Here is a 27,092-nt window from a genome sequence, read left to right as displayed (position 1 = left end):
TTAAATAGTGCTTGGATAGTATTTTATTAAGTTTATTCGAACTTTCAGTAAGTACTGTTACTTAGTTTACAGAGATTCTTTTCCAATATCCTATAAAAGTAACCAGAACAGTAATCAGACCAAAAGTGAAATCAGTATGTCAGATATTCAAACCTGTAGCATAGGGTTATTTAAAAAAATCTGACTAATTCCAAACAACCTACACACCTTCAAAAAAAGTTGCAACCGATATCTGAATTGAGTGGGGAAGAAAAAGATTTGATCCACTTATGATCTGGAATTAATCTGTGTGAATTTATGTTCACACCACAGCTACTACTTTTTAAATGTTTTTGAAAAGTATCAAACAACATGTGTACACCCACTAAAAAAAACACAAAAAGCCCATCAAAAAATCGTTGAAGTGTAGGCTTGGATCTTTCTAAACAATTACTGACAAAAAATATTAGCATAAAACCTGGACAAAAGCTTTGCTCAACATGCCGTAACTTTTGTGAGGAAAAATTAAGAGTTGAAGTCAATGAAAGTGAAACAGATGATGAAGTCATGGTTGAATTAGAATCATTGGCATCCAGAAATGAATCCCTTGTACAAACAAACATTGCTCTTGATAATTTAGGTTTAACACCGATAAAGCTTCATGGCTTGTCAGAACAAAGTAAAGGGTCTTATTTTAAAAGGAAGGTTAGCAGTATTGAAAAGACTGCAAAAAAGACTGTTTCAAAAGCATTAAAATATAATGCACCAAGTTCTGATGATGACGAAGAAGATACAAGTGTGGTTGAGAAAGCAAAGGCTTTTGATGTAATGATTTCTCTTATGAAAGAGAAGATTTCATCTGTTGGGAGGTCTAGAAAAATCCAGATTCTGATCTTGGCTCCAGATTCTTGGAGTCGAAATAAAGTGATGAAAGAATTTAATGTGAGTGAGTACATGGTGCGACAAGCTAGAAAGCTAAAATCTGAAAAGGGTATTTTGGAAACTCCTGGTCCAAAAAAAGGTAAAACTCTTTCTGAAAATACAGTAAGACTTGTAACAGATTTTTATGAAAAGGATGAAAGTTCCAGAGTGCTACCTGGAACAAAAGGCAAAGTAAGTGTTCAAAAAAATGTGTACATGCAAAAAAGACTCATTTTGTGTAACTTGAGAGAACTCTATTATTCTTTCAAATGGGAGAATCCTGAGGTAGAAGTAGGATTTTCAAAATTTTGTTTCTTGAGACCTAAATGGTGTATCCTTGCTGGTGCTGCAGGCACAGACACTGTATGTGTATGCAGTATCCACCAAAATGTTAAACTATTACTGGATGCTTTGAAAATTTAAGAATCTTATAAAGACCTAATTAAGATGCTTGTGTGCAACACGGAAAACCAAAACTGCTTGCTACATCATTGCGACAGCTGTCCTGCAAATACTGCACTAACTGAGTACTTAACTGAAAAACTAAGTGAAGATTATGATTTAGAAGAAGAAATTGTAATCAGTCAGTGGGTTAACACAGACAGGGCAGAAATGATCAAACAGTCTATCAGTGTTGAAGACTACATTTCTTTATTGGTTAGGTCATTTGAAAAGCTCACCCCGCACTCGTTTATAGCAAAATCCCAATCAGCAGCCTTTAAAAGATTGAAAAAAGACCCACCACCCAAAACAGCAATTATTGTGATGGATTTCAGTGAAAATTAATCCTTCGTTATACAAAATGAGTATTAGTATCCAAAGTTACCACTGGAATAGGGGTGGTTGCACTCTACACTCAGTTGGAGTTTTTCTAAGAAATGAGGAAAACAGGGTTTTTGTTTCCAACCACTGTTTTATTAGTGATGACCAAGAACATGACATTGGTTTTGTTAACTTTGTACAAAAAGAAATTACAAAGTGGCTGTCATTACATCATACTGACTTTGACTCAGTTCACTACTTTACAGATGGTTGTACTGGGCAGTACAAAAATAGAAACAAGTTTTAAAAACTTGACTGAACACTCGAGAGACTTTAATTTGAAGGCCCAACACTCTTTGTTTGCAACAAGTCATGGGAAGTCAATTTGTGATGGCCTAGGAGGAACTATTAAAAGAATTTTAAGGAAAGCCAATCTACAGCTTTTAGACGAAGAACAAATAATGACAGCAATCGATGTGTACAAGTTTTGTGAAAAAAAATATTGAAAACATTCATTTTCACTTTATTGACAAAAAAGAAGCTGATTTGCTACGGTTAAAACTAGAAAAACGTTTTTCAGCAACCCGAACCATTCCTGGAACAAAAAGTTTTCATAACTTCAAACCACTTCCAACAAACAACCTTGAAATTAGAAGGACTACAGATAGTGTAAAACCCTCCTTAGTCTTTTCTTTCCATTCTTCTTCTGATTGGGTTCGTGTTGAACCATCCATAAATAGCTATGTGGCTGCAAATTATGATGGTAACTGGTACTTTGGACTGGTAGAAGCAATATTCGATGATGATGATGAAGAAGATGCAAAAATTCTATTTCTACATCCTTCAGGACCAGCTGCATCATTTTATTGGCCTGAAAGAGAAGATTCTTGCATAGTGCCTTTGGAGCACAGTCTGTGCAGTAGACGCACCTCAATCAAGCGGCACTGGAAGAATGTATTACTTCAAAAAAGACTGTATCAAAAGAACTGAAAGCTCTTGGATGAAGTGGAAAAACAGTTTGGATCAGCATTAATGTTTATTAAAAAGACAAAATTACTCAAAAAATTCAATGTTTCAAGCAATCAGTTGGGTTATACATACGTGTCGTAAGTACACTATCTTTGTACATAATTCTAATGTAATCTACTATAATTAATAAACATGTTAAAAAGCCATCATTATTTTTGTTTTATCAAGTAGCCTATATGTTTAAGAGTAAATTAAAACAAATTTGAGCATTCTATCAGTTCTGAGACTCTAGATATTGCAATTCTTATAAAACAAAACATCCGTTAAAAAAAAAGAAGAAGAAGAAAAATAGATATATATTTCTTTTTCATAGAAAATATTAATATATTTTAATAGTATTATTTTTATCTTCAAATATGTATAATAAATAAATTTGCTGCAAAAATTCATGGTGTTATCTAAAAGAGTTTTTAAGATAAGCAATTTTAAAATTTTGAATACAAATTAAATTTACCATTTCCGAAGGTTCGGAAAATGCTAAACATAAAAACTTTAAAAGTTTATAAAAAAACTATAAGAGATACAGCAACAAAAATTGCAGGTGTTGTCAGGATGGTATTAACCATTTGAGCCAAATTTCATGAAAATCTGAGGTGGGTGTAAAATTTATTTTTTATTGGGTGATTTTATATGGAATGACCCTTAATACAGGGCTCTGGAGCTGCATTGAAATTGACTTGAATCAATGAATGTACCAGCGTTTTGTTGATGCTGTAGCCAATTACATAAACTAGAAAACAATGAAAATTTCTTACAACCTAGGCATGTTTTGAGGTTCAGATATAGAGAAATAAGTCATCGGTGCAATTGGGAAACAGTGGACTATTTTGAAGTGTAGTACTCAGTGTGTACAAGCAGGTACAGTGCCTGTTGCAAGAGAAATTATACTAGATTGTTAATCCAAGAGGAGGGAAAAAATACCTCATTTGCTGCTAAAATTATTTTCCTTTTTTGTTTATATATTTTCTTGATTGCCAAACTGTTTTGACTGCAATTTTGCCTCTGTGTGTGTTCTAGTGAATTCATATTTCCTCTGGTCATATGGATACAGCACAGACACTTTATATTTTTCTTCATCTTCTAGAAATATGAGTTTGAAATGTCTTCTTTGAGTACGTAAACTGTCATGATACACATCACACCACTGTTGCTTTGTGTTGCAAAACTCCAGTGAAACTACTGTGTATTCATTGATGCCAGATTTATATCAGCAGTTTTATAAGTTGTAAATTGAAAATCTTCCATAACAATGCTGTGAATCCTCACCTCCTCCATCTTAAGAAACTGAAAACTATGAACATCTGAAATTGTTGGCTGGAAGAGCCCTATGGAGTTATTCATTCTCTTAATGGGAAAGGTTTCCTTTCTTTGTACAGTCATCTTTTGTTCATGATGGAAGAGTATTTTGTACTATATCTGTGTGGTGTGGATGACTACAATGAGTGCAAGCGAAGTTCAATGCCACGTCAACTTCAGTGTTCTGGAAAGGAGAAGGTCAAACCCTATGCTGGTTCATAGCTTGCTTCTCCCAAAAAGCTTTAATGGATCGCCAAACTTATCACCCCTAGCTGATGGACTGGCTACCATTAACATCATCACGTGTTCTCATTACATTAGAAAATGCGTACATATTTGGAACTTACTCAGTCGTTTCTGTGAAACATGCGATACCAATCACATACAGTGGCTACGAGCAAAGAACTATGCATTCATTCTCTCACATTTGACTGGAACCCTTATAAGAATCCAGCGTGCTTAAAAGCAAAACCTGTGACTTTTTCGTAGAACTTTACCTGACTTATTCGTGAAATGCTGACTGAAAAATGATAATACATTGAGGAAGAGTGTATGTGCTGATATACAAAATAAAGGAAGGCTGGAAGACAGAGCCTTCTGTTTCAGAGAAGTAGCAAACCAAAATGTGAATAACTGCAAGCAGCACACCACAAAGCTGACACAGTTTAGCAGCACAAGGTAATAGAGCATATTACCTGTAAAAGAATTCAGTGCAGAAAACTTTTAATGCCAATTATAACTAGCTTCATCAAAAATCATACCCAAGCGACAGTACACTTAAATCTGCAGTGTGAGCAGTTTGGTGGCACCTTTCAAAGCCAAAAAATTATATTTACTCTTGACACGCCAGCTCATGACAGCCGTAGAGCAGGTGCTATTTAGGTGTTGTAACATGAAATACACAGTAATATCAGAAAATTAAGTTAATATTACTCCACTTACATCCATTGCCCTGCCTGAGAGTGGTTCATTTTTCTTGTCCTTTATTACCTGGCTTTTAAAGTGAACATTTGTGTCATCTCTCTCTCTCTCTCTCTCTCTCTCTCTCTCTCTCTCTCACACACACACACACACACACACACACACACACACACACACACACACACACACACACACACAATTTGCATGCTAAAATTTTTATCCCACTCCTTTTGGATCACTTTATCTTGATTTATTATTAGTTTGCATGTTAATATTCTCCTTTAGACAGATGAGATTGTTACATAATTTGTTATGAAGTAGCTGTCATGATAATAAAAACATTTTAACAGGTGAAAAGTTCAACATCTGCTGCGTGCTTTGCTCCACCATCTGAGAGTGAGGACCAAATCAGTCCAACTGCTGGGACCAGACAAGATATTGAAGGTAGTCTGACTTATGACTAGTGCTCTGTTGTAATGTCATTTAAAATCTCATGTTTAAAGTAACTCACTTCACTATGACATTCTTGGTGTATGGATATAAGATTTGCAGTAGTTTGCGTGTTCTTAGGTTGTTCTGGAACTACTCCATTCTTGTGATTTTTAATAATGCATCTTCATTTCCAGTAGCTTCTAATTTTTTTATGTTTTATTTCCCAGATTTCAGAGAAATTAGTAAATATTTGCAACTGCAATTAACTGTTCCAATAAATCCGTATCTTTCACACAGAATGGCTATTTGTGGAAATAATTTCATAAGATATTTGTTCTGCCTTTGCTTTAATAATAAGGGAGCAAACAGTTAACTTTATTTCCGGCAAGAGGAAACACTAATGTGTTGTGCCTGTGACATAAGTATCACGGTGCACCAAATTTGAGTAAACTTATCCAAAACAGAGAGCAGCATCCCATTTGCAAATAGATTTGCCTTGTACAGTATTTTACCTGACATTCAAGTGAATTGTGGTATGACTTCGACAGTTTCGTGGTGTCAGGCTTGTTGACTTTTTTAAGAAAAAGTTTTTTGTTTGTCATCTGTGTGGCTGGCTCACTTCTTTTTGTGTGAGGAACCATTCACATTTCCCTGTGGAAGTATTTTAGCTTCTTTTATAACTTCTTTAATGGACAGCTTCAGAACATCTGCTCATTTTTACACTGTGTTAAAGGGTGTGGCTAGTGTGATTGTCCAGATGTCCACGAGTGAGGTTGGCAGAGAGTGCATGTATTCGTGTAAGACTTTCTCTTTCTTGTTTCATGCCATTTTAACCACATTTCTAAGGTCACTGTAACCTCACCATTGACTACCCATAAGCCATCCCCCCCCCCCCCCCCCCCCCACACACACACACACACACACACACACACACACACACACACACACACACACACACACACACATTAATAACTTTGTAATGACTTGTATCTTGTGAAGCATAGAACTTTATTTCTAAAGCGAACTTTAATTCTATATTTGATTGTCACTACAATAATTTATTTGTGTCCAGCTCCAACAAGACAGATTCCCAAATTATGATTGAAGAAATTAATAAAAATCTTGGTTATTGGCTCATACATGGCGTTCTGTGGATCCCATCGAAAAAGAAAATCTTGATGGTTGTGAAACAAGATCTTGATGGTTGTGAAACAAGCCAAGGTATACATTAACAAAATATAAACAAAACATTAACAGTTAATCTGCATACGGTATTAACAATGACTTTTCGCTACATCACTTAATCTACAACTTTGTGACAACTCTGTAAATCACACTAATTCTTTATTATTCCACTCTAGAACAGCATGTGGGAAAGACGAACACACCTTTCCTTGCGAGCTCTGATTTCCCTAATTTTATTATGATGATTGTGTGTCCCTCTATAGGTTGAAGTCAACTAAATATTTTTCACTTTCAGAGAAGAAAGGTGATGATTCAAATATCCTGAAAAGACCCTGCTGCAACGAAAAACGTCTTTGTGTTAATGGTTTCCACCCCAAGTCATGTATTGAGTTTCTCGATAATACTGGCACTGCAAGCTGGCTAAAGCCGGAGATAAGCTCAGCCAAAATTTTTGCGAAGAATGTAACTGTGTTCTGAAAGGATAGGCTAAACACTATTGGTGGTGGCATGTTTGTTGCTGTTAGAAGTAGTCTATCTTGTTGTGAAATTGAAATCGATAGTTCTGTGAGTTAGTATGGGCAGAGGTCACTGTTGGCAACTGGGATAAAATAATAATTGGATCCTTTTACTGACCTCCCAATTCAGATGATACAATTGCTGAAAGGTTCAAAGAAAACTTGAGTTTGATTTCAAACATGTACCCAAATCATACAATTATAGTTGGTAGTGACTTTAATTTACCCTCGATATGTTGGTGAAAATACATGTTTAATTCCGGAGGAATACATTAAACATCATCTGAAATTGTGCTAAACACATTCTCTGAAGATTATTTTGAGCAGTACTTCATGAGCCCACTCGAATAGTAAATGGCTGTGAAAACACACTTGAGCTCTTACCAACAAATAATCCTGACTTAATAATGAGTGTCAAAATGGATACAGGGATTAGTGAACATGGGATTGTTGTAGTGAGATTGAATATTGTAATCCCTAAATCCTCCAAAAATAAACGAAAAATATACCCATTCAAAAAGCAGATAAAAATTCACTTGACGCCTTACTGAGAGACAACCTCGGCTCTTTCCAAATTAATGTAAGTGTAGACCAGATGTGGCTTGAATTCAAAGAAATAGTTCAGCAGCAACTGAGAGATTTATACAAAATAAATTAACAAACGGCGGAGCTGATCCTCCTTGGTACACAAAACGGATCAGAACACTGTTGCAGAAACAACGAAACAAACATGCCAAATTTAAACAGACGCATAACCCCCAAGACTGGCGTTCTTCTACAGAAGCTCGAAATTTAGTGCAGACTTAGATACGAGATCTTAATAATAGCTTCTGCAAAGAAACTTTGTCTTGAAACCTGGCAGAAAATCCAGAGAGATTCTGGGCTTCTGTGAAGTATGTTAGCAGCAAGACACAATCAATGCCTTCTTTGCATGATAGCAATGGAGATACTATCGAAAACAGTGTTGCCAAAGCAGAATTACTAAACACAGCCTTCCGAAATGCCTTCACGAAAGAAGACAGAAAGAATAGCTGCCAACGTGCGTAACGTAGAAGTAAATATCCTCGAAGTAGTGAAGCAATTTAATCGCTTAATAAAAGCAAGTCCTCTGATCCAGACTGTATAGCTATCAGGTCCCTTCCAGTGTATGCTGATGCAATAACTCCATACTTAACGATCAGATACAACTGGTCGCTCGACAAAAGATCTGTACCCAAAGACTGGAAAGTTGCACAAGTCACACCAATATTCAAGAAAGGTAGTAGGAGTAATCCACTAAATTACAGGCCCTTATTATTAACATCGATATGCAGCCGTATTTTGGAACATATATTGTGTTGAAACATTATGAATTACGTTGATTAAAACGGGCTGTTGACAAACAGTCAACATAGATTTAGAAAACATCGTTCTTGTGAAACACAACTAGCTCTTTACTCTCATAAAGTGTTGAGTGTTATTGACAAGGGATCTCATACTGATTTCGTTTTCCTGGATTTCCGGAAAGCTTTTAACACTGTACCATACAAGCAGCTAGTAGTGAAATTGCGCACTTGTGGAATATCGTCTGTTATGTGACTGGATTTGTGATTTCCTGCCAGGGAGGTCACAATTCTTAGTAATTGATGGAAAGTCATCTAGTAAAACAGATGTGATTTCTGGCACTCCCCAAGCAGTATTATAGGCCCTTTGCTGTTCCTTATCTATGTAAACAATTTGGGAGACAATCTGAGCATCCGTCTTAAATTGTTTGCAGATGGTGCTGTCGTTTATCTATTAATAGTCATCTGAAGATCAAAGCAAACTGCAAAACAGATTTAGAAAAGATATCTGTATGGTGTGAAAATTGGCAGTTGACCCCAAATAATGGAAAGTGTGAAGTCATCCACATGAGTGCTAAAGGGAATTCGTTAAGCTTTAGTTGCATGATAAATCAGGCAAATCTAAAGGCCATAAATTCAAGTAAATACCTAGGAATTGCAATTATGAACAACTTAAATTGGAAGGAACACACAGAAAATGTTGCTGGGTGGACTAACCGAAAACTACATTTTATTGGCAGGACACTTAGAAAATGTAACAGATCTACTAAGGAGACTGCATACACTACACTTGTCCGTCCTCTTTTAGAATACTGCTGTGAAGTATGGGATCGTTACCAGATAGGATTGACAAAGTACATCAGAAAAGTAAAGCTCAAAGAAGGGCAGCACGTTTTGTATTATCACAAAATATGGGAGAGTGTGTCACTGATATGATGCAGGGGCGTTTTTCGTTGCGGTGGAATCTTCTCACGAAATTCCATTCGCCAACTTTTTCCTCCTAACGCGAAAATATTTTGATGACTCTGATTTACACAGGGAGAAATGATCACTATGATAAAAAAGGGAAATCCGAGCTCGTATGGAAAGCTATAGGTGTTTGTTCTTTCAGCATGCTATAAGAGATTGGAACGATGCAGAGTATCCATGTTGAAGTAGAATGTTCTGCCCTTCTTTGAACTTTCTTGATGTACTCTGTTAATCCGATCTGGTAGGGATCCCACACCATGCAGCAGTACTCCAAGAGAGGACGGACATGCTTAGTGTAGGCAGACTCTTTAGAAGACCTGTTACATCTTTTAAGTGTTCTGCCAATAAGGCAGTCATTGGTTTACCTTCCCAACATTTCCATATATTCTTTCCAATTCAAATTGTTCGGAGTTGTAATTTCTAGGTATTTACTTGAATTTATGACCTTGAGATTTGATTTGTAAGTTTAATGGATTCCTGGTAGTACTTGTGTGGGTGACCTTACACTTTTTATTATTTAGGGTCAATTGCCAATTTTTGCACCATACAGATGTCTTATCTAAATCATTTTGCGAACGATTTTGATCTGTTGACGAGTTTACTAGACGATAATAGACAGCATCATCTGCAGACAACCTAAGACAGCTGCTCAGATTGTCTCATAAAATGTCTACATAGATGAGGAACAGAAGAGGGCCTATAACACTACCTTGAGGAATGCCAGAAATTACTTCTGTTTTAATCAAACGATGGACAATTCACGATGGGATGTAACAATAGTATGAAAAAGAAAGTTGCTACTCACCATATAGCAGAGATGCTGAGCCACAGAAAAGCACAACAAAAGGACTGTCACAAATAAGTCTTTGGTCAGCAAGGCCTTCGTCAAACACACACACACACACACACACACACACACACACACCACTGCATTCTCTGGCAACTGAAGCCACACTGCGAGCAGCAGCACAAGTGCATGATGGGAGTGGCGACTGGGTGGGGGTAAGGAGGAGACTGGGGCAGGGGATAGTAGGGTACGGGGAGGGGGGGATAGTGAAGTGCTGCTGGAGAGTTTGCAGGAATGAGGTGGAGAGAGGATGGGGCACCTGTGTGCAGTTGGGAGGTTAGACAAAAGGCAGGGGAGCGGGGGGGGGGGGGGGTGGGGGGGGGGGTGGAAAATGGGAGAAACAAAAGGCTGGGTGTGGTGGTGCAATGAGGGCAGTGTAGTGTTCGAATGGGAACAGGAAAGGTGTTGGATGGGTGAGGACAATGACTAACAGAGGTTGAGGCCAGAAGGGACAGGAATGTAGGATGTATTGCAGAGAAAATCCCCACCTGCGCAATTCAGAAAAGCTGATGTTGGTGGGCAGAATCCATAAGGCACAGGCTGTGAAGCAGTCATTGCAATGAAGGATGTCGTGTTGGGCAGTGTGCTCAGCAACAAGGTGGCCCACTTCTTTCTTGGCCACAGTTTGTCGTGGCCATTCAAGTGGACAGACAGCTTGTTGGTTGTCATCCCCACATAGAATGCAGCACTGGGGTTGCAGCTTAGTTTGTAGATCACACGATTGATTTTACAGGTAGCCCTGCTTTTGATGGGATAGGTGATGTTTGTGACCGGACTGGAGTAGGTGGTGGTGGTGGTGGGATGTATGGGACAGGTCTTGCATCTAGGTCTATTACAACAATATGAGCCATGAGGTAAGAGGTTGGGAGCAGGGGTCGTGTAGGTTCGGTGGACAGCAGAATACCACTGTGGGAGGGATAGTGGGCAGGACATTTCTCATTTCAGGGCACAACGAAAGGTAGTTGAAACTTTGGCATAGAATATAATTCAGTTGCACCAGTCCTGGGTGGTACTGAGTTGCGAAAGGAATGCTCCTCTGTGGCTGGACGTTGAGACTTTGGGAGGTGGTGGTAAACTGGAAAGATAGGGCACGGGAGATTTACTTTGGACAAGTTTGGGAGGATAATTACGGTCTGTGAAGGCTTCAATGAGACTCTCTCGGCATATTTCGAGAGGCACTGCTCGTTACTGCAGATCCAATGACAAAAGGTGGCTCGCCTGTATAGAAGGAACTTCTTGGTATGGGATGGGTGGCAGCTGTCTAAGTGGAGGTATTGCTAGTGGTTAGTAGCTCTGATATGGACAGAGGTACTGATGTAGCCATCTTTGTTGTGGACATCAACATCTAGGGATGTTGGCAGTGGGGTTTATGGACTTCAGGATGCATGTAGAAGGTAGGAGTGCAGGGAGTGGTAGGGGTGAGCAGAGAGGAGGACTCTGGGGAGAGGTTCTGGGATTTGAGGAGTGACTGGAGATCCTGTTGGATTTCTGGAATGGTGATCATTGTGGCAAGGTTTGTAGGAGGATGTACCATATTTACTCGAATCTAAGCCGCACTTTTTTCTGTTTTTTTTTTTTTTTAATCCAAAAAACTGCCTGTGGCTTAGAATCGAGTGCAAAGTAAGCGGAAGTTCTGAAAAATGTTGGTAGGTGCCGTTACAACTAACTTCTGCTGTCGAATACATGTAGCGCTACACAGGCATGCTTTGCAGGCACAAAGATAAATACTGGCGCCAAAAGCTCTGCATCAGTAAATAAATATAAAAAAAAGGTAGAAGACGGGCTTTTTCTCCACCCGAGTTTCGACCACTGCATTTTCATACATTATCCAACGAAGTAAATAGAAATTCTGTATTGTTTATCTTTGAATGTAACAGCCTTTCAAATATTCGTAATACCAATAATGCACAAGGCTTTAGGATGGTTGCACGAGTTGATACGCTGGGGCTCATTAAGATTTCACTTAGCACACTTATTGCTTAGTGGAATTTTATGAAGTGCTTGTTGGTGTTAGTGAAACATAATGAAGCACTCTAGTGCCAAATTCAAGAGGGGAGTTATTTCTTTTGCGGAACAAAGTTCTAATCGCGCTGCAGGTCTGCGATACGGGATTGATGAGGGCAACGTCAGGTAATGGTGACTGCAGAGAGAAAATTATTTGAATGTTCAAGTAGCAGGAAAGCATTTAGTGGGCCAAAGTGTGGCCGATATCATGCACTAGAAGTGATTTTAAATGAATTTGTTAAGGAACAGCATCAGAAATTCCTGCCTGTGAACGCCAAAATTTTAAAAATTAAGGCACATTAAATTGCTAGAGAGTAAAAAAATTGAAAATTTTAAGGCTGGTCTCAGCTGGATTGATCTGTTTATGAAGCGCTGGGGTTTTTCACTTTGGGGGCGAACTTCAGTTGCACAGAAGCTGCCGAAAAATTATGAAGAAAAACTTGTGGAATTTCAGCGCTTCATAATTAGGCAGTGCACAGAAAAGCAATACCTTCTTGGTCAGATAGGAAATGTTGACCAAACTCCCATATATTTTGACATGCTGTCAAACTATACGGTTGACGCCAAATCATCAGGGGGTGAAAAACAGCGGATGTCTGTCATGCTTGCTTGCACAGCAGATGGACATAAATTACCCCCTTCCTTGTTTTCTACGAAAGACTTTACCGAAATCGGAAGTGTTTCCAAACGAAAGTTGGTGGTTTTCGGAGGACATGGTGTTGAATGGATTAGGCATGTGTGGAATCGTCGTCCTGGCGCAATGCTTGGTTTACGCAGTCTGTTGGTATTAGATGCGTATGCAGGCCATACAACACCTGCAGTAAAACGAAAATTAGAGGAAAGCAAAATGGACTTGGCAGTAATTCCAGGCGGGATGTCATCAATTCTGCAACCATATGACGTCTGTTTGAATAAACCATTTAAGGACAAGCTTAAACACATGTACCCAGACTGGCTTTCGAAAAGCAACGGACAACTGACACCAACAAGATGCATAAAATGCGCAGGTTTGTCGCAAGTGTGCCAGTGGATTTATGATGCATGGAAGTGTGTTCCAAATCAGATTGTGCAACAAGCATTTAAAAAAATGTTCGATATCCAGTGCACTTGATGGTATGGAGGACGATGCTCTGTATGAAGAAATGGGCAACAAAGAATCGAGTGATAGTGATTCAGAATCATGACTGATATTTTAAACATTTCATGTAAGATATATTACAAACCTAATAAAATTTTGTTTTAAATTTCAGCATTTAATTTCTAAGTTATTTTCATTCTTATTTTATAAGTGCTGCTACTCTGCATTTCACAGGATAGAAAAGCATGGAGAGCTGCATCAAACCAGTATACAGACTGAAAATGACAACACACACTGCGTTTGAAGTCATCACTAAAAATCTACTACGGAAATCCAACTGGCAAGATTATTTGGGATGTATGTCAATATGGCCAACTCTACGTTCTGAATTTTTTCCTACCTGTGACAAGGGGTGGTTGCTAATAGGAACTTTTATGAATCGTGAATTACATGTAGTATTCTCTTCACCATTAGAATAATACGAATGTAAACATTATGCCATGTATCCTTTCGTGTTTGCTGCTATTTCATTTAAATCCTGTATGCCTAATAAACTGTGAAACTAGAGTGAAACAACAGCAAACGCGGAAGAATATACATATCATGTCATGTTTTTATTCGTATTATTCTTATGCTGAATAGTGATACAGTCATAAATGAAGCATGGCAACAGACTAGATTGTTGAATCCAAGATGACTAATTTCTGTGCAGAATCTAATGTACTAAAGAGGCGTCTACAAAGATTTTCAAATGGAGAAAAATTTTCGCTAAATTCTCGTTCAGAACATTTTCTATCATACGCAGTCTATTATTTGGTTCTTGTTGATCATTATCAAAGAAAGCAGTAGTGTAAGTGACAACAAATAGCAGTCTCTTGCCATTGTTTTGCTAATGAGACAATTCCTCTCTTTTTTATTTATGTTTTATTGTAGTCGGCGGCAGCGTACAAAAGCAAGCCATGCCGCGTGTGGCGACAGGTCGTAAACATTCATTATCAGAATACGACAAACAATGCATGACACAGTACAATAACGCATTTTCAGCTTAGGGTGACGTAAACACCTATAACAAAGAGAACAGGACTTACCAGATCAAAGCAAAATAAGCAATCAATTCAAACCAGACGAAGCACGTGAAAAAGGAAGGGTGGCCGTATAAATACAGACGGGATGCCTGACGCATAGGAATGACTACCTGGTAAAGCTTAACTGCTAAGCTTAGAACTTGAACCAAACTACTGTAGCTGTATCTTCATCCATTCTACCTAAACTGTGTCTCATGTTACAGTGGATCAACTTTGTTTCGATTTGGAGGTGTGGTCTAAAACTTTTCTCTCCCCTTAAATTTAGAGTCTCAAATTTCAGGTGTGGCTTAGATTCGGGAAAATTTTTTTTTCCTTGATTTCGAGTCTCATTTTTCATGTGCGGCTTAGATTCGAGTAAATACAGTATCTGACAGCTGGTGGAGCCCTTCATCCAGGTAATTTATGTGGTTCAAAACAGCAGTGGTGGAGCATTTGTTCGCAGGTAGGATTATAAGGTTGGGATCAGTTTTTAGATGGTGGACTGCGGTTGTTTCTGTGGATGTAAGGTTGGTTTGCATGTTGAGGGATTTAAGGAATGATAGTGAGGCAAGGTTAAAGTTTAAGAAATTTTGGAAAGTTAACAGAGAGTGGTTTGGGGGCAGTGGGGGTTGATCATGATTGGATGGAGGAGTGAACTGAGTCAGGCAGGATTCAACGTTGGTCTTTGGTCGAGTATGATTGGTATGGTTGGTGGCAAAAAAGTGTTTCCACTGTAGGGACCGGGAGGAGGAGAGAAGATCTTTAACAAGTCCTGCATGATTGAATTTGGGAGTGGGGCAAAAGGTGAGGTCTTTGGAAAGGACTGATATTTCTGTGGGACTAAGGGTTTTGCCGAACACACAGCCCAACACGACATCCTTCGCTTCAGTGACTGCTTCACAGCCTGTGCCATAAGGATCATTCCCACAAACACCAGCTTTTCTGTATAGCGCAGGTGGGAACTTTCTGTCCACTATATCATATGTTCCCGTAACCCTCCTGGCCTCAGCCTTCGTTAGTCATTGTCCTCACCCATCCAGTCCCTTCCCTGTTCCCATTACAGTACTACACAGCCCTCATTCCACCATCGCACCCAACCCTGTTCCCATTCCAGTACTACAAAGTCCACATTCCACCATCGTACCCAATCTTTTTACTTCTCTCCTTTTCCACATCCCCGCCTCTCACCTCGTCATACCTCTCCCCTGTCCTCCATCTAACCTCCCAACTGCACATAGCTGCCCTACCCTGTCTCCTGTACCTAAGCACTCACCAGCAGCACTTCACTGTCCCCCACCTGTACCCTACTATCCCTTGCCCCAGTCTCCTCCTTAACCCCACCCAGTCGCCACTCCCATCATGCACTTGTGCTGCTGCTCACAGTGTGGCTTCAGTTGTCAGAGACTGCAGTGGTGTGTGTGTGTGTGTGTGTGTGTGTGTGTGTGTGTGTGTGTGTGTGTGTGTGTGTGTCAAAGGTGTTCTGGAAATCTAGAAATATGAAGTCAATTTGAAATCCCTTGTTACTAGCACTCAACACTTCGTGTGAGTAAAGAGCTATTTGTGTTTCACAGGAATGATGTTCGCGAAATCCATGATGACTGTGTGTCAATAGACCATTCTCTTTGAGATAATTCACGATGCTGAAACACAATATATGTTCCAAAATCCTGCTGCATATTGATGTTAATGCTGCAGGCCCTTAATTTAGTGGATTACTTCTATTGCCTTTCTTGAATATTAGTGTGACATGTGCAGCTTTCCAGTCTGTGGGTACGGATCTTCCATCAAGCAAGCGGTTGTACATGAGTGTTAAGTATGGAGCTATTGTATCAGCATACTCTAAAAGCAACCTAAGTGGTATACAATCTGGACCAGAAGCCTTGCTTTTATTATGTGATTAAAGTTGCTTCACTACTCAGAGGATATATATACTAATAAATTACTCACATTGGCAGCTGTTCTTGATACAGATTTTGGGATATTTACTTCATCTTCTTTGAAAGAATTTTGAATGGCTGTGTTTAGACTGTCACTGATAGTATTTCCAGGTCTGTCATGCAGGGGTAACATTGATCGTGTCTTGCCACTAGGACCAGAATCTCTTTGGATTTTCTGCCATGTTTCAGTACAAACTTATGTTGTGGAAACTATTATAAGCATCTCACATTGAAATGTGTGTTAAATTTTGAGCTTCTGTAAAAGATTGCCTATCTTGGGCTTTTGTGTTCCGGTTAAATTTGGCATGCTTTTTTCATAGTTTCGGCAACAGTTTGCTGACCTGTTTTGTGTAACATGGGGGATTAGCTCTGTCTTTTGTCATTTTATGTAGTATAAATCTTTTTTTGTAGATACTGTCTCTTTGAATTCAAGCCACACCTGGTCTACTACACTACAGTTAATATCATTTCATGCTTTTGAACATTTGAGTTTGTTGCATGCCATGAAATGTAGGAAACATAGGAAGCACAGGTAGTTTCTCACCCATTATATTGTAGGAGAGTTGGCTGTAACACATGCTTCCAAGTTCAGGTACATGTAGAGAGTAATGTAGCTACATCTATAAAACAAAATTTATTCATGTTCATCACAAATGTTTGAATCATTGACATTGAAAATCCTTTTAGTCCAGAGAAATTGTCGGAAAAAAGGTGGTGGTTGTTGTTGTCTTCAGTCCAAAGACTGGTCTCGTGCAGCTATCCATGCTACTTTATCCTGTGCAAGCCTCTTCATCTCAAAGTAACTACTGCAACCTACATCCTTCAGAATCTGCTTAGTGTATTCATCTCTTGGTCTCCCTCTACAAGTTTTACCTTCCACGCTTCCCTCCTGTACCAAATTGGTGATCCCTTGATGCCTCAGAATGTGTCCTACTGACCGATCCCTTCTTCTAGTCAAGTTGTGCCACAGATTCTTCTTCTCTCCAGTTTCATTCAGTAGTTACATTGTCTACCCTCTAATCTTCAGCATTCTTCTGTGGCACCGCATTTCAAAAACTTCTATTCTCTTCTTGGTGAAACTGTTTATCGTCCATGTTTCACATCCATACATGGCTACACTCCATACAAGTACTTTCAGAAACGACTTCCTGACACTTAAATCTATACACGATGTTAACAAATTTCTCTTCTTCAGAAACGCTTTCCTTGCCATTGCCAGTCTACATTTTATATCCTCTCTACTGTGACAACCATCAGTTATTTTGCTGCCCAAATAGCAAAACTCATATACTACTTTCTCATTTCCTAATCTAATTCCCACAGCATCACCTGATTAACTTGACTACATCCCATTATCCTCATTTTGCTTTTGTTGATGTTCATCTTATGTCCTCCATTCCAGAATGAAATTTTCACTCTGCAGCGGAGTGTGCACTGATATGAAATTTCCTGGCAGATTAAAACTGTGTGCTGGGCCGAGACTCGAACTCGAGTTCGAGTCTCGGCCCGGAACACAGTTTTAATCTGCCAGGAAGTTTCACTGTCCATTCCGTTTAGCTGCTCTTCCAGGTCCTTTGCTGTCTCTGACAGAATTACAATGTCATCGGCGAACCTCAAAGTTTTTATTTCTTCTCCATGGATTTAAATTCCTACTCCAAATTTTTTCTCTGGTTTCCTTTACTATTTGTTCAGTGTACAGATTGAATAACATTGGGGATAGGCTACAACCCTTCTGGTATCTGTACAAATTGTAAATAGTCTTTCGCTCCCTGTATTTTACCCCTGCTGCCTTCAGAATTTGAAAGACAGTATTTGAGTCAGCTGTGTCAAAAGCTTTCTCTAAGTGTTAAAATGCTATAAATGTAGGTTTTCCTTGTCTTAACCTAACTTCGAAGACAAGTCGTGGGGTCAGTATTGCCTCACATGCTCCTACATTAAATCAGACTGATCTTCCTCGAGGTCGACGTCTACTTGTTCTTCCATTTGTCTGTAAAGAATTTGTGTGAGTGTTTTGCAACTGCAACCATGTCTTATTAAACTGATAGTTCGGTAATTTCCACACCTGTCAGCACCTGCTTCCTTTGGAATTGGAACTATTATATTCTTCTTGAAGTCTAGGGGTATTTTGCCTCTCTCATACGTCTTGCCCATCAGATGGAAAAGTTTGGACATGACTGGCTCTCCCAAGACTATAGGTAGTTCTAACAGAATGTCATCTACTCGAAGGGCCTTGTTTCAACTAAGGTCTTTCAGTGCTCTGTCAAATTCTTCATGCAGTATCGTACCTCCCATCTCATCTTCATCTACATCCGCTTCCATTTCCATAATACTGCTAAGTACATCTCCCTATTATAGACCCTCTATATACTCTTTTCACCTTTCGGCTTTCCCTTCTTTGCTTAGGACTGGTTTACCATTTAAGCTCTTGATGTTTATACCTGTAATTCTCTTTTCTCCTAAGGTCTCTTTAATTGCTCTGTCGGCAACATCTATCTTACCCCTAGTGATATGTGCTTCTACCTCCTTGCATTTGTCCTCTAGTCATTTCCGCTTAGCCATTTTGCATTTCCTGTCAGTGTAATTTTTGAGATGTTTGTATTCCCATTTGCCTGCTTCAGTTACTGCATTTTTGTGTGTCCTCCTTTCATCAATTAAATTCAATATTTCTTATGTTACCCAAGGATTTCTACTAGCCCTTGTCTTTTTACTTACTTGATTCTCTGCTGCCTTTACTATTTTATCTCAAAGCTACCCATACTACTTCTGCTGTGTTCCTTTCTGCCTGTTCTTGTTCAGTTGTTCCCTAATGTTCCCTCTGAAACTGAACATCCTTTAGTTCTTTTAGTTCATCCAGGTCCCATCTCCTTAAATGCCTACTTTTTTGCAGTTTCTTCAGTTTTGATCTACACTTCATAATCATTAAATTGTGGTCAGTCCACATCTGCTCCTGGAAATGTCTTACAATTTAAAACATGGTTTCTAAATCTGTCTTACCATTACGTAATCAGTCTGAAACCTTCAGGTGTCTCTGACCCTTCCACGTATACAGCCTTCTTTCATGATTCTTAAACAGTGTTAGCTATGATGAAGTTCTGCTCTTGCAAAATTCTACCAGGCAGCTTCCTCTCCATTCCTTACCCCACGTCCATATTCACCTACTGCTTTTCCTACTACCGAATTCCAGTACCCCATGATTATTAAATTTTCATCTCCCTTAAATATTTGAATAATTTCTCTTATCTCATTATGGAGTTCTTCAGTCTCTTCATCTGCATAGCTAGTTGGTGTATAAACTCGTGCTACTGTAGTAGGCGTGGACTTCGTGTCTATCTTGGCTACAATAATGTGTTTAATATGCTGTTCATAGTGGCTTATCTGTGTTCCAGTTTTTCTATTCATTGTTAAACCTAATCTTCCATTACCCCTATTTGATTTTGTATTTATAACCCGGTATTTACTTGACCAGAAGTCCTGTTCCATCTGCCTCTGAACTTCACTAATTCCCTCTATATCTAACTTTAACCTATCCATTCCCCTTTTTAAATTTTCTAATGTACCTGCCCGATTAAGGGATCTGGCATTCCATGCTTCAGTCCTTAGAACACCAGTTTCGTTTCTCCTGATGATGACGTCGTCCTGAGTAGTCCCTGCCCAGAGGGCAGAGTGGGGGACTATTTTAACTCCGGAATATTTTACCCAAGAGAACACCATCCTCATTTAACTGCACAGTAAAGTAGCATGCCCTTGGGAAAAATACAACTGTAGTTCCCCTTTGCTTCAGCTGAAAAAAGCTTATACCTTGCAAAATGTTGGTTAGAGGATTTTATTTTTTTAACTCGTTTGTATTTTTGGAAATATGGCAGAACCAAGTTTGGCCAAAAAAATTTCTGTTGGCTAAATTTTCTGTAGTCAAAAAAACCTTCGAAAATTTCGGACTTTCTCAGTGTTAAAAAAAAGCAAGCTCAAATTTCTTGGTCTCCTAACATTTCCTTTTTAAAAGAGCACAAAATTCTCTACAGATTTCATTATAGTAACATTTTTCTGCACACACTGCACTACAGTTTATCAAAAATCAGTGATTTCGTGCAAAATGGCAGAATACCAAGTTTTTGAGCAAATTCATTTTGGGTTCTCTTTATATAGTAGGAAAATTAATGACATTACATTATGTTACCTACTAACACAGTTAGGTCAGATTGCGAGACTAGTAGAAAGTGATGTTTCTTACTTGTAGCATCATTTTTGGATCTGTTTGCTATTTTATTTGGTGAGTGTGGGTGAGCAGTGCAGTACAAAGAGTACTGAGAGAATTCATAAGCATAAAAAATATTCTCTGGTTGAAGTTGTAGTTGAACCAGAGATCATAGATAAAGTCCCTCAGAACAAGTTTTTGTACGACGAACAAAACAAGAATCGCTTGAACACTCTTCTTAAAAAAGAATTTTGAGAGTGCAGCATTGATTGGGATGGGCCACAATAAGATGATGATGTTGATGATATGATTGTAACATCCACCATTTCAAGAATTGATGACTTGTACTCGTGATTTCATTAGGACAGGGCATCAAAAAATTATTTTTCCTAAAGCCAGGAAGAGGAAATGCAGAAGACAAGTGGTTTTGTACTGCATCCTAAAAGTTCGACAACGAACATATTCTGGTCACTCAGGCCATTAGTGAATGTGATGCTTTCATGGCTGTGTGCTTTTTTCAGCCAAGGAAATATGAAGCTTTGCAACATACTACCCAGTTTTTAATGCTCAAGGCATTTCTGGTGACACTGAGGTATTTGGAAGTGACTCACATATCCACCTCAAGTGTGCCAAAGGTCCAAGTACACTGAGTGAAGTATTACACATCCAGAAGTTAATAACATAACAAGTGTTGGTTGGTTAATGTTGATGCCTTTTTAATTATAATATAGCTACTATGTTTCATTTGTACACACAAGTTCTTAATACAACTTTAATTTGCTGCTTCTTTCAGGTAATAATAGTCGTCTCGCTGGTTATTTAGTATATGCAACATAATGACTAAATGATGTAGTTTTATAAATGTGCATGAGTCAAGGCTAAAATGCCTTGGAGCTTAACTTTGACTAGTGATGTCCAAATCACAGCAGATAGATGCCCAGAAATCACCCGATTGCACATGGAATAATTGAATATTGCAAGACGACTTGTTCAGTTCCAATATATAATATATAATATGTTTCTACTACATAAACAGAAACTCAAGTGCTCTTTTAAAAAGGCAATAGACGTCAAACTGCTAAGAGTGTAAGGAACTGAGATTGTTTGAAATAACTGGAAAAAGTCTGAAATTTTCATAGTTTTTTGAATACTTCAAGTTTAGTCAACAAATTTTGTTGCCAAAGCTTAGTTTTCCAATCTTTCCAACTGTGTGAATGAGTTTAATGTCCCAAAATGAACTCCTTTCAGACTGGATGAGATTTTCAGGAACAGGAAACTGTTTGACTGAGGGCAGGATGGTAGGGGACTGTGGCAATGTTGCTCACTTGTGCTTGCTCAAGAATCCCCTCCTCCAACCCCAGACTTGCTGAGATGTGTGGCTGGAAGTGTTGTCATTGTGCAGCTGACGGGTATTGGCAATTTCCATTCCTGAGTGGATGCCCATTTCTTAATCTCTTGAGCACTGTGACAGAGGAGTGTGTGTCTGCTACTACCCATACACTAATTCAGCAGTCTCACCGAAAACAATTATTGACCTTTCTTGCTAGTTGGTGGCCATCCAGGATGGAATTCATTGCTCTTTATTTCCGATGCTCCTTAAATTAGTTCATCTACCAAGAAATTAGAGAATATGACTTGGCAGATTCTCTGTGAACATGCTGCATCATTTAGTATGTGTCAGCATGATTTTTGTTGAATTGAGCATAGTACTTCATCACATTCCTTTGCGCGGCATGAACATGCACTATTAGGATTGTCATGGAAACAAATACCCCGGTTTCGAGCTTGCTCAGAGTAGACTGAGCTAGACAATGCTGAGAAGCTGAGTCCCTGTCCCTGCCTAACACCACAGCCACCTCCTAATCTGACTGGCTCAGATACACTGCAATCACTAGGATTGCAAGAAACATTACTATCTGGAAACGCCTTGTATGGCATGTGGATAATTCGTGTTGTAATTATTCTGTAATGGATAGTCTGAAAGAATGCCCTTGTGTATGCAGTTTTCCTGTGATGAACAGATGCAAACAGTTGTCTTTCAGAAGAATTAATTCTTCAGTCTGTGGTAGAGATTCTGCTAGAAAGAAAGATGGAAGAAGTTGGGAACTACAAGTTGTCTACGTGGAAAGAAAACAGAGATGTAAATTTTTGTGTGAATATATTTAGGAGACTACTAAATGTTTAAATGTCCAATACATTTATTGTTTATCAAGCCATAGAAATCACAAAGGAAGTTATACATATAGATTTAAAGGGCCCTCACATTCTCAAAATTTATTGTGCATTAATATTGGCTGTCTGAGAGCAGTATTGATGATTGGCACTATGTATTGAAGTAGACTGCAGAGCTTCAAAAATATTGACTCGAACTCAGTGTATTGCACAATATAATGTACCATATATGGGTAGCAATGCACCAGAAACAGCAGGATCTGCTGAGACTGAGAAATTCATTTTGCTCCAAGTGAGTTTCTATAAAGAACTGAAAAATTGTAAATGACAAAAGACCAGAGAGTGTGTTTGAGAAATGAAATTGCTGACCGTTCAGGAAACACCAGATATGTCATTGTACACAATAGCAGAGAAAACTGAAAGTCATGGTGTGATGATGACAGTAAGCAGAAGTGTTTATTTTACTTGTAACAGTATTCAGATTTGTGAAGAAGATCAGGTCAGCTGTCCAATGAGCGTATATGTTGTTTTTTTTTCTTGCAGCAGCTGTCACACCATTGACATATCATGCAAGAAATCAGTAAACAATTGTTTCATTTTGTTTGAAACAGTTGTTACAGTAAATAAATACATAGAAATAACACGTACACAATAAGTTATCCATTGAATTTGTCTAATTTATACTTAGTTGTTGTGGTTTATGAATCTATGCTCCAGTGAGTGAGCCCCTGGTCAATTGAAGCTATACTGAAAGCTTTTCAGACTTACTTTGTATGTTCTGCCTAATTTTTGCTTGTGTTTTGCAAGGCAAGCAACTCGGTCACGGTAGACATGAGTTCCACATTGTTGAGGGTTGATGTTATTGTCCATGAACCATTGCCTCACAGATGCTGCCTTGTCACAGGGTGCATTGTCATGCTGATACAGTCAGCCATTTCTGAACTGTTCATCTTCTGTACATAGTATACAATGATGTAAAATATGTTCATATCCTTCTGCATTTAGTGTTTCCCTAAGTGCAATAATGGGACCACACTCCAACCATGAAAAAATCCATATACCATAACACCACCTCCTCTGTACTACACTGTTTGCACTACACATGATGGCAGATGAAGTTCTCTAGGTGTTTGTCAAACCCAGATCTGTCCACCTCATTGCCACAGGCTATAGCATGATTAATCACTCATTTCCAGCCATCCAGTGTCTGCTCTTTACACCATCTCAAGCACTGCTTAGCACTGACAACAGAAGTGGGTCACTTATTAGCAGCTGTTTGAGTATTGTACCCCATTCTTTTTAATTTCTTATGCCCAGTCGTTGTACTTGGCAGATTTCCGGTCACACTTTGGAACTCTCAAGTTATTCCTTCTGCCGACTTTGTGCAAATTTTTGTGATGGCTCCTCACAGTGTTTGATGGTCTTTGTCCATCAGGTACGTAGGCCTGCCTGGTCTTGGTTGGGCTATGTTTGTTCCTCCACATTTCCAATCATCTCGCCAACAGCCGATTTGGGCAACTTGTGATTCGAAATATCGCTGATGGATTTGTTACATAGGTGACATCCAATGAATTCTCCCAAAAGGGAATGTGACACTTTTTGTCCTGGTAAAAACCTTTGCTTAAAGAGTGTCAGTAAACAACCAGTTTGAATGTCTTTATTGCTACAAAGTCACCAGAGGACATCTTTGAGAAAGTGTTACCATCAATAGACAGAAGGAGCTGGAAAAGTTAATAATTAAGAGTTTTCTAATGTGAAATATGTGCATCAAGAATGTTGATGTATCTTAGGACTTAGACTCCCGTATTTGGATTTACAGAAGTAATGGAGAATGTAGAAAACATGTTGGAATATCCCAAATCAAAGAAAACAGCAGCCTCAGTAAATCAGCAGTACATTGTGGTATATATAACAGTAAGGTTCTTCATTTGTAAAGTGAAGACAGTTACTCCAATTCATATAAGACATAATTTTTTGGAATTATAATGGCTTCATGAGTGGGATCCATCTCTTGATGATCTCCCCGAGTATTTTCCAGTTGTTTCGGAAAACTCGTGTCTTGGAATTAAGAATGTTCAGCATTATCACCATGTGAGGTGGTGCAATGATAAAGGCAGTGAAAGAATAGTTTTATATTCATGGCTAGCCAAGCACATTTAGATTTTCTGTGGTTTCCCTATGTTGATTAAGATGAATGTTGGAAAGGTTCTTTTGAGGAGCTCACAGCCAAATTCCTAGGCTTTTCTTGTCCTGTCTGAGTCTCTGATCCACCTCTATTGACCTCCATATCCATGGGTTGTTAAGCACTAATCTTTTTCATTACTTTCTTTCATTATTTCTGAAAACCAAGAATAACCAGTGGACAGAGACTTTTGTAGTGACCAGAATATCCTGTATATGTAACTACATCCCAACAAACTAACTGTGTACTAAACTCTTCCATTTCACATCAAGTATCAGTGCAAAAGTTACAAATCTAAGATTGATACACGTATTCCAAAAAGTAACACTGTGAAATTGTGCTGCAACTTTAGCCTAAATAATGAATAAGGAAGATGTGGAGGAAAGACTGTACTTTTAATAAGACATACCACAAAGTCCCAGACAGCTGAGCATTAGTTCTATTTGGTGGTGGAGGTGGTGGTTCCACATTGAGAATAACGATGTCTGCTTGAAGCAGCTACTTGTCACCTCATCACTGGTGAAAAAAAAATTGAAAAAATATTCCCCTCTCACCCAATGTGTTCAACAGTGATTATCAGGTACAGTGATAGTGAACCTAGGGTCAAGATGCCTACTTCATAAGAAGTGTCTTAGGTTTTAGGGACACAAAAAATGCATTTACTGTGTAGTAACTGATATGCGTAACACTCATATTTTTTCACAAGGGGTACCTCTGATGATACAATGAAAACAGAGCCTAAAGAGTTAGAAGAAGAATGGTTAAATGTGGACATCATTGAGCAGGACATTTTGAAGCAGTAAAGGATTGCTAGAAAAAGCTATGGTACACATTTTACTCAGCTTGACAATTGCGAAGTGAAAGAGACATTGTTTGATAGGTATAAACACAGTACAAATGTAATACAAGTGGAGAGGTAAATTTATAATGAAAAATGGTACAGATTTCACCACATGGGATAGCAGGATAACAGACCCAGGTCAGATTCCCTACGTGGATGTCAGTGTCACTCTCAGTAAGGAAAATGCTGTCCTTGGGCACTAATGTACATTTTACACATGTTATTTATGCTGCCTATCAAACTGTTGAGGACTCCTTGGGAGATATGTCCCATTCCTCTTTCAAGGTGGTTTTCAGTTCGTGCATTGTTTGGGGAGGGTGCATCAGTTCAGAAACACATCTACCAAGAGCATTGAGGGTTAAGGTCCCGGGAGCATGCAGGCCATTCCAAAGGTTCAGTATTTTCAATTTCCAGTGGCTTTGTCATCCACAAACAGAAAGTTGGGACCTAAAGCGTCCCTAAAAAGACGAACGTAATCCAGAATAATCTCCCTGCAATATTGCTGTGCTGCAACAGTTTCCCTTTTCCTCCATACTAATTGATGGCCAGAATCACTAGCCGCAGTGAAACGGGATTTGTCATCACTCTGGTCCATTGTCACTGACCCAGATCAGCGTGCTCCCTACAGCAAAAAACTCTTTCTCGATGATGATGTGGTTGAAGTGGGATGCATTTAATAGGCATGTGAGCATACAAACCAGCCTGATTTAATCACTGCGAATTGGTTCTGACAGAGATGTGTGTACCAGTAGCGGTTGTGAGGTCTGCAGAGATCTGCGTAGGAGTGAGATGTCCGGTCCTTTTCGGCACTGCAACCCTTTTGCAGTATGGTGGTCCATCTGCAACCACCAGCATGCTTTTGCATAACATTTCCACATTCAGTTGCTATTTTCAATTAAGAGGTGGCACTTTTGGAGACTGTGGCTACAGTAGTGGCACTTCGCCTTCAAGTCGTCTAACTGCTCATCTACAGTCATAAGCTCTCAAAGAGTGTCTTGCAGACATTTGCACTGATTGGTTTCACCACAGACTTTGTCAAACACCTTACTGCATAAACTGTTGGATGCATACAGAGCGTTTGTGCACAGGCTGTGCCGCAGGTAACGTCCCACACTTTGCATTTCCTTTTACCGTCATTGGCCAGGTGTTCCGTAGCAGTTGGCAGTTGTTCCTTAGCAGGTGTCAGTTGTTCCTTAGAAATTGTCGAGCAGTGCAAATTTAAATCTCCCACATTACCAGAGAATTTCTCACCTGGGTTTATGTGCCACAGATCATCATCAGAAAGACACCAGGAATTTGCTCATGCAGGGAGTACACTCTCACTCGTATCACTCGCGGAGTTATTAGTATATCGCATATAGCAGTTTTGTAGTTCAGTTTTCTTAATGTTATTTTTGTGTGAACACTGTTAGTAATAAATAAGTGTGTTGTGTGCTGTAACAAA

General features: G+C 38.9%; 1 protein-coding gene across 3 annotated transcripts in view; it reads left to right on the top strand.

The window, feature by feature from the left end:
* The window catches only part of LOC124615979, a 121,201-nt gene that overhangs the window by 4,432 nt on the left and 89,677 nt on the right, over positions 1–27,092 (top strand). For 2 of the 3 annotated variants that reach the window (XM_047144182.1, XM_047144183.1), the window contains one exon: positions 5,259–5,352. The exons of the other annotated variant lie outside the window; for it this stretch is intronic. In XM_047144182.1, coding sequence (XP_047000138.1) covers positions 5,259–5,352 — 94 coding nt within the window. The remainder of the gene's footprint in view (positions 1–5,258; positions 5,353–27,092) is intronic. 3 annotated transcript variants of the gene reach the window in all.

This window comes from Schistocerca americana, chromosome 5 (assembly GCF_021461395.2).
Source record: "Schistocerca americana isolate TAMUIC-IGC-003095 chromosome 5, iqSchAmer2.1, whole genome shotgun sequence".
Classification (NCBI taxonomy): Eukaryota; Metazoa; Arthropoda; class Insecta; order Orthoptera; family Acrididae; genus Schistocerca; species Schistocerca americana.
Note: the sequence above shows the minus strand (reverse complement) of the source record. Positions and strands in the feature narration are given on the sequence as shown.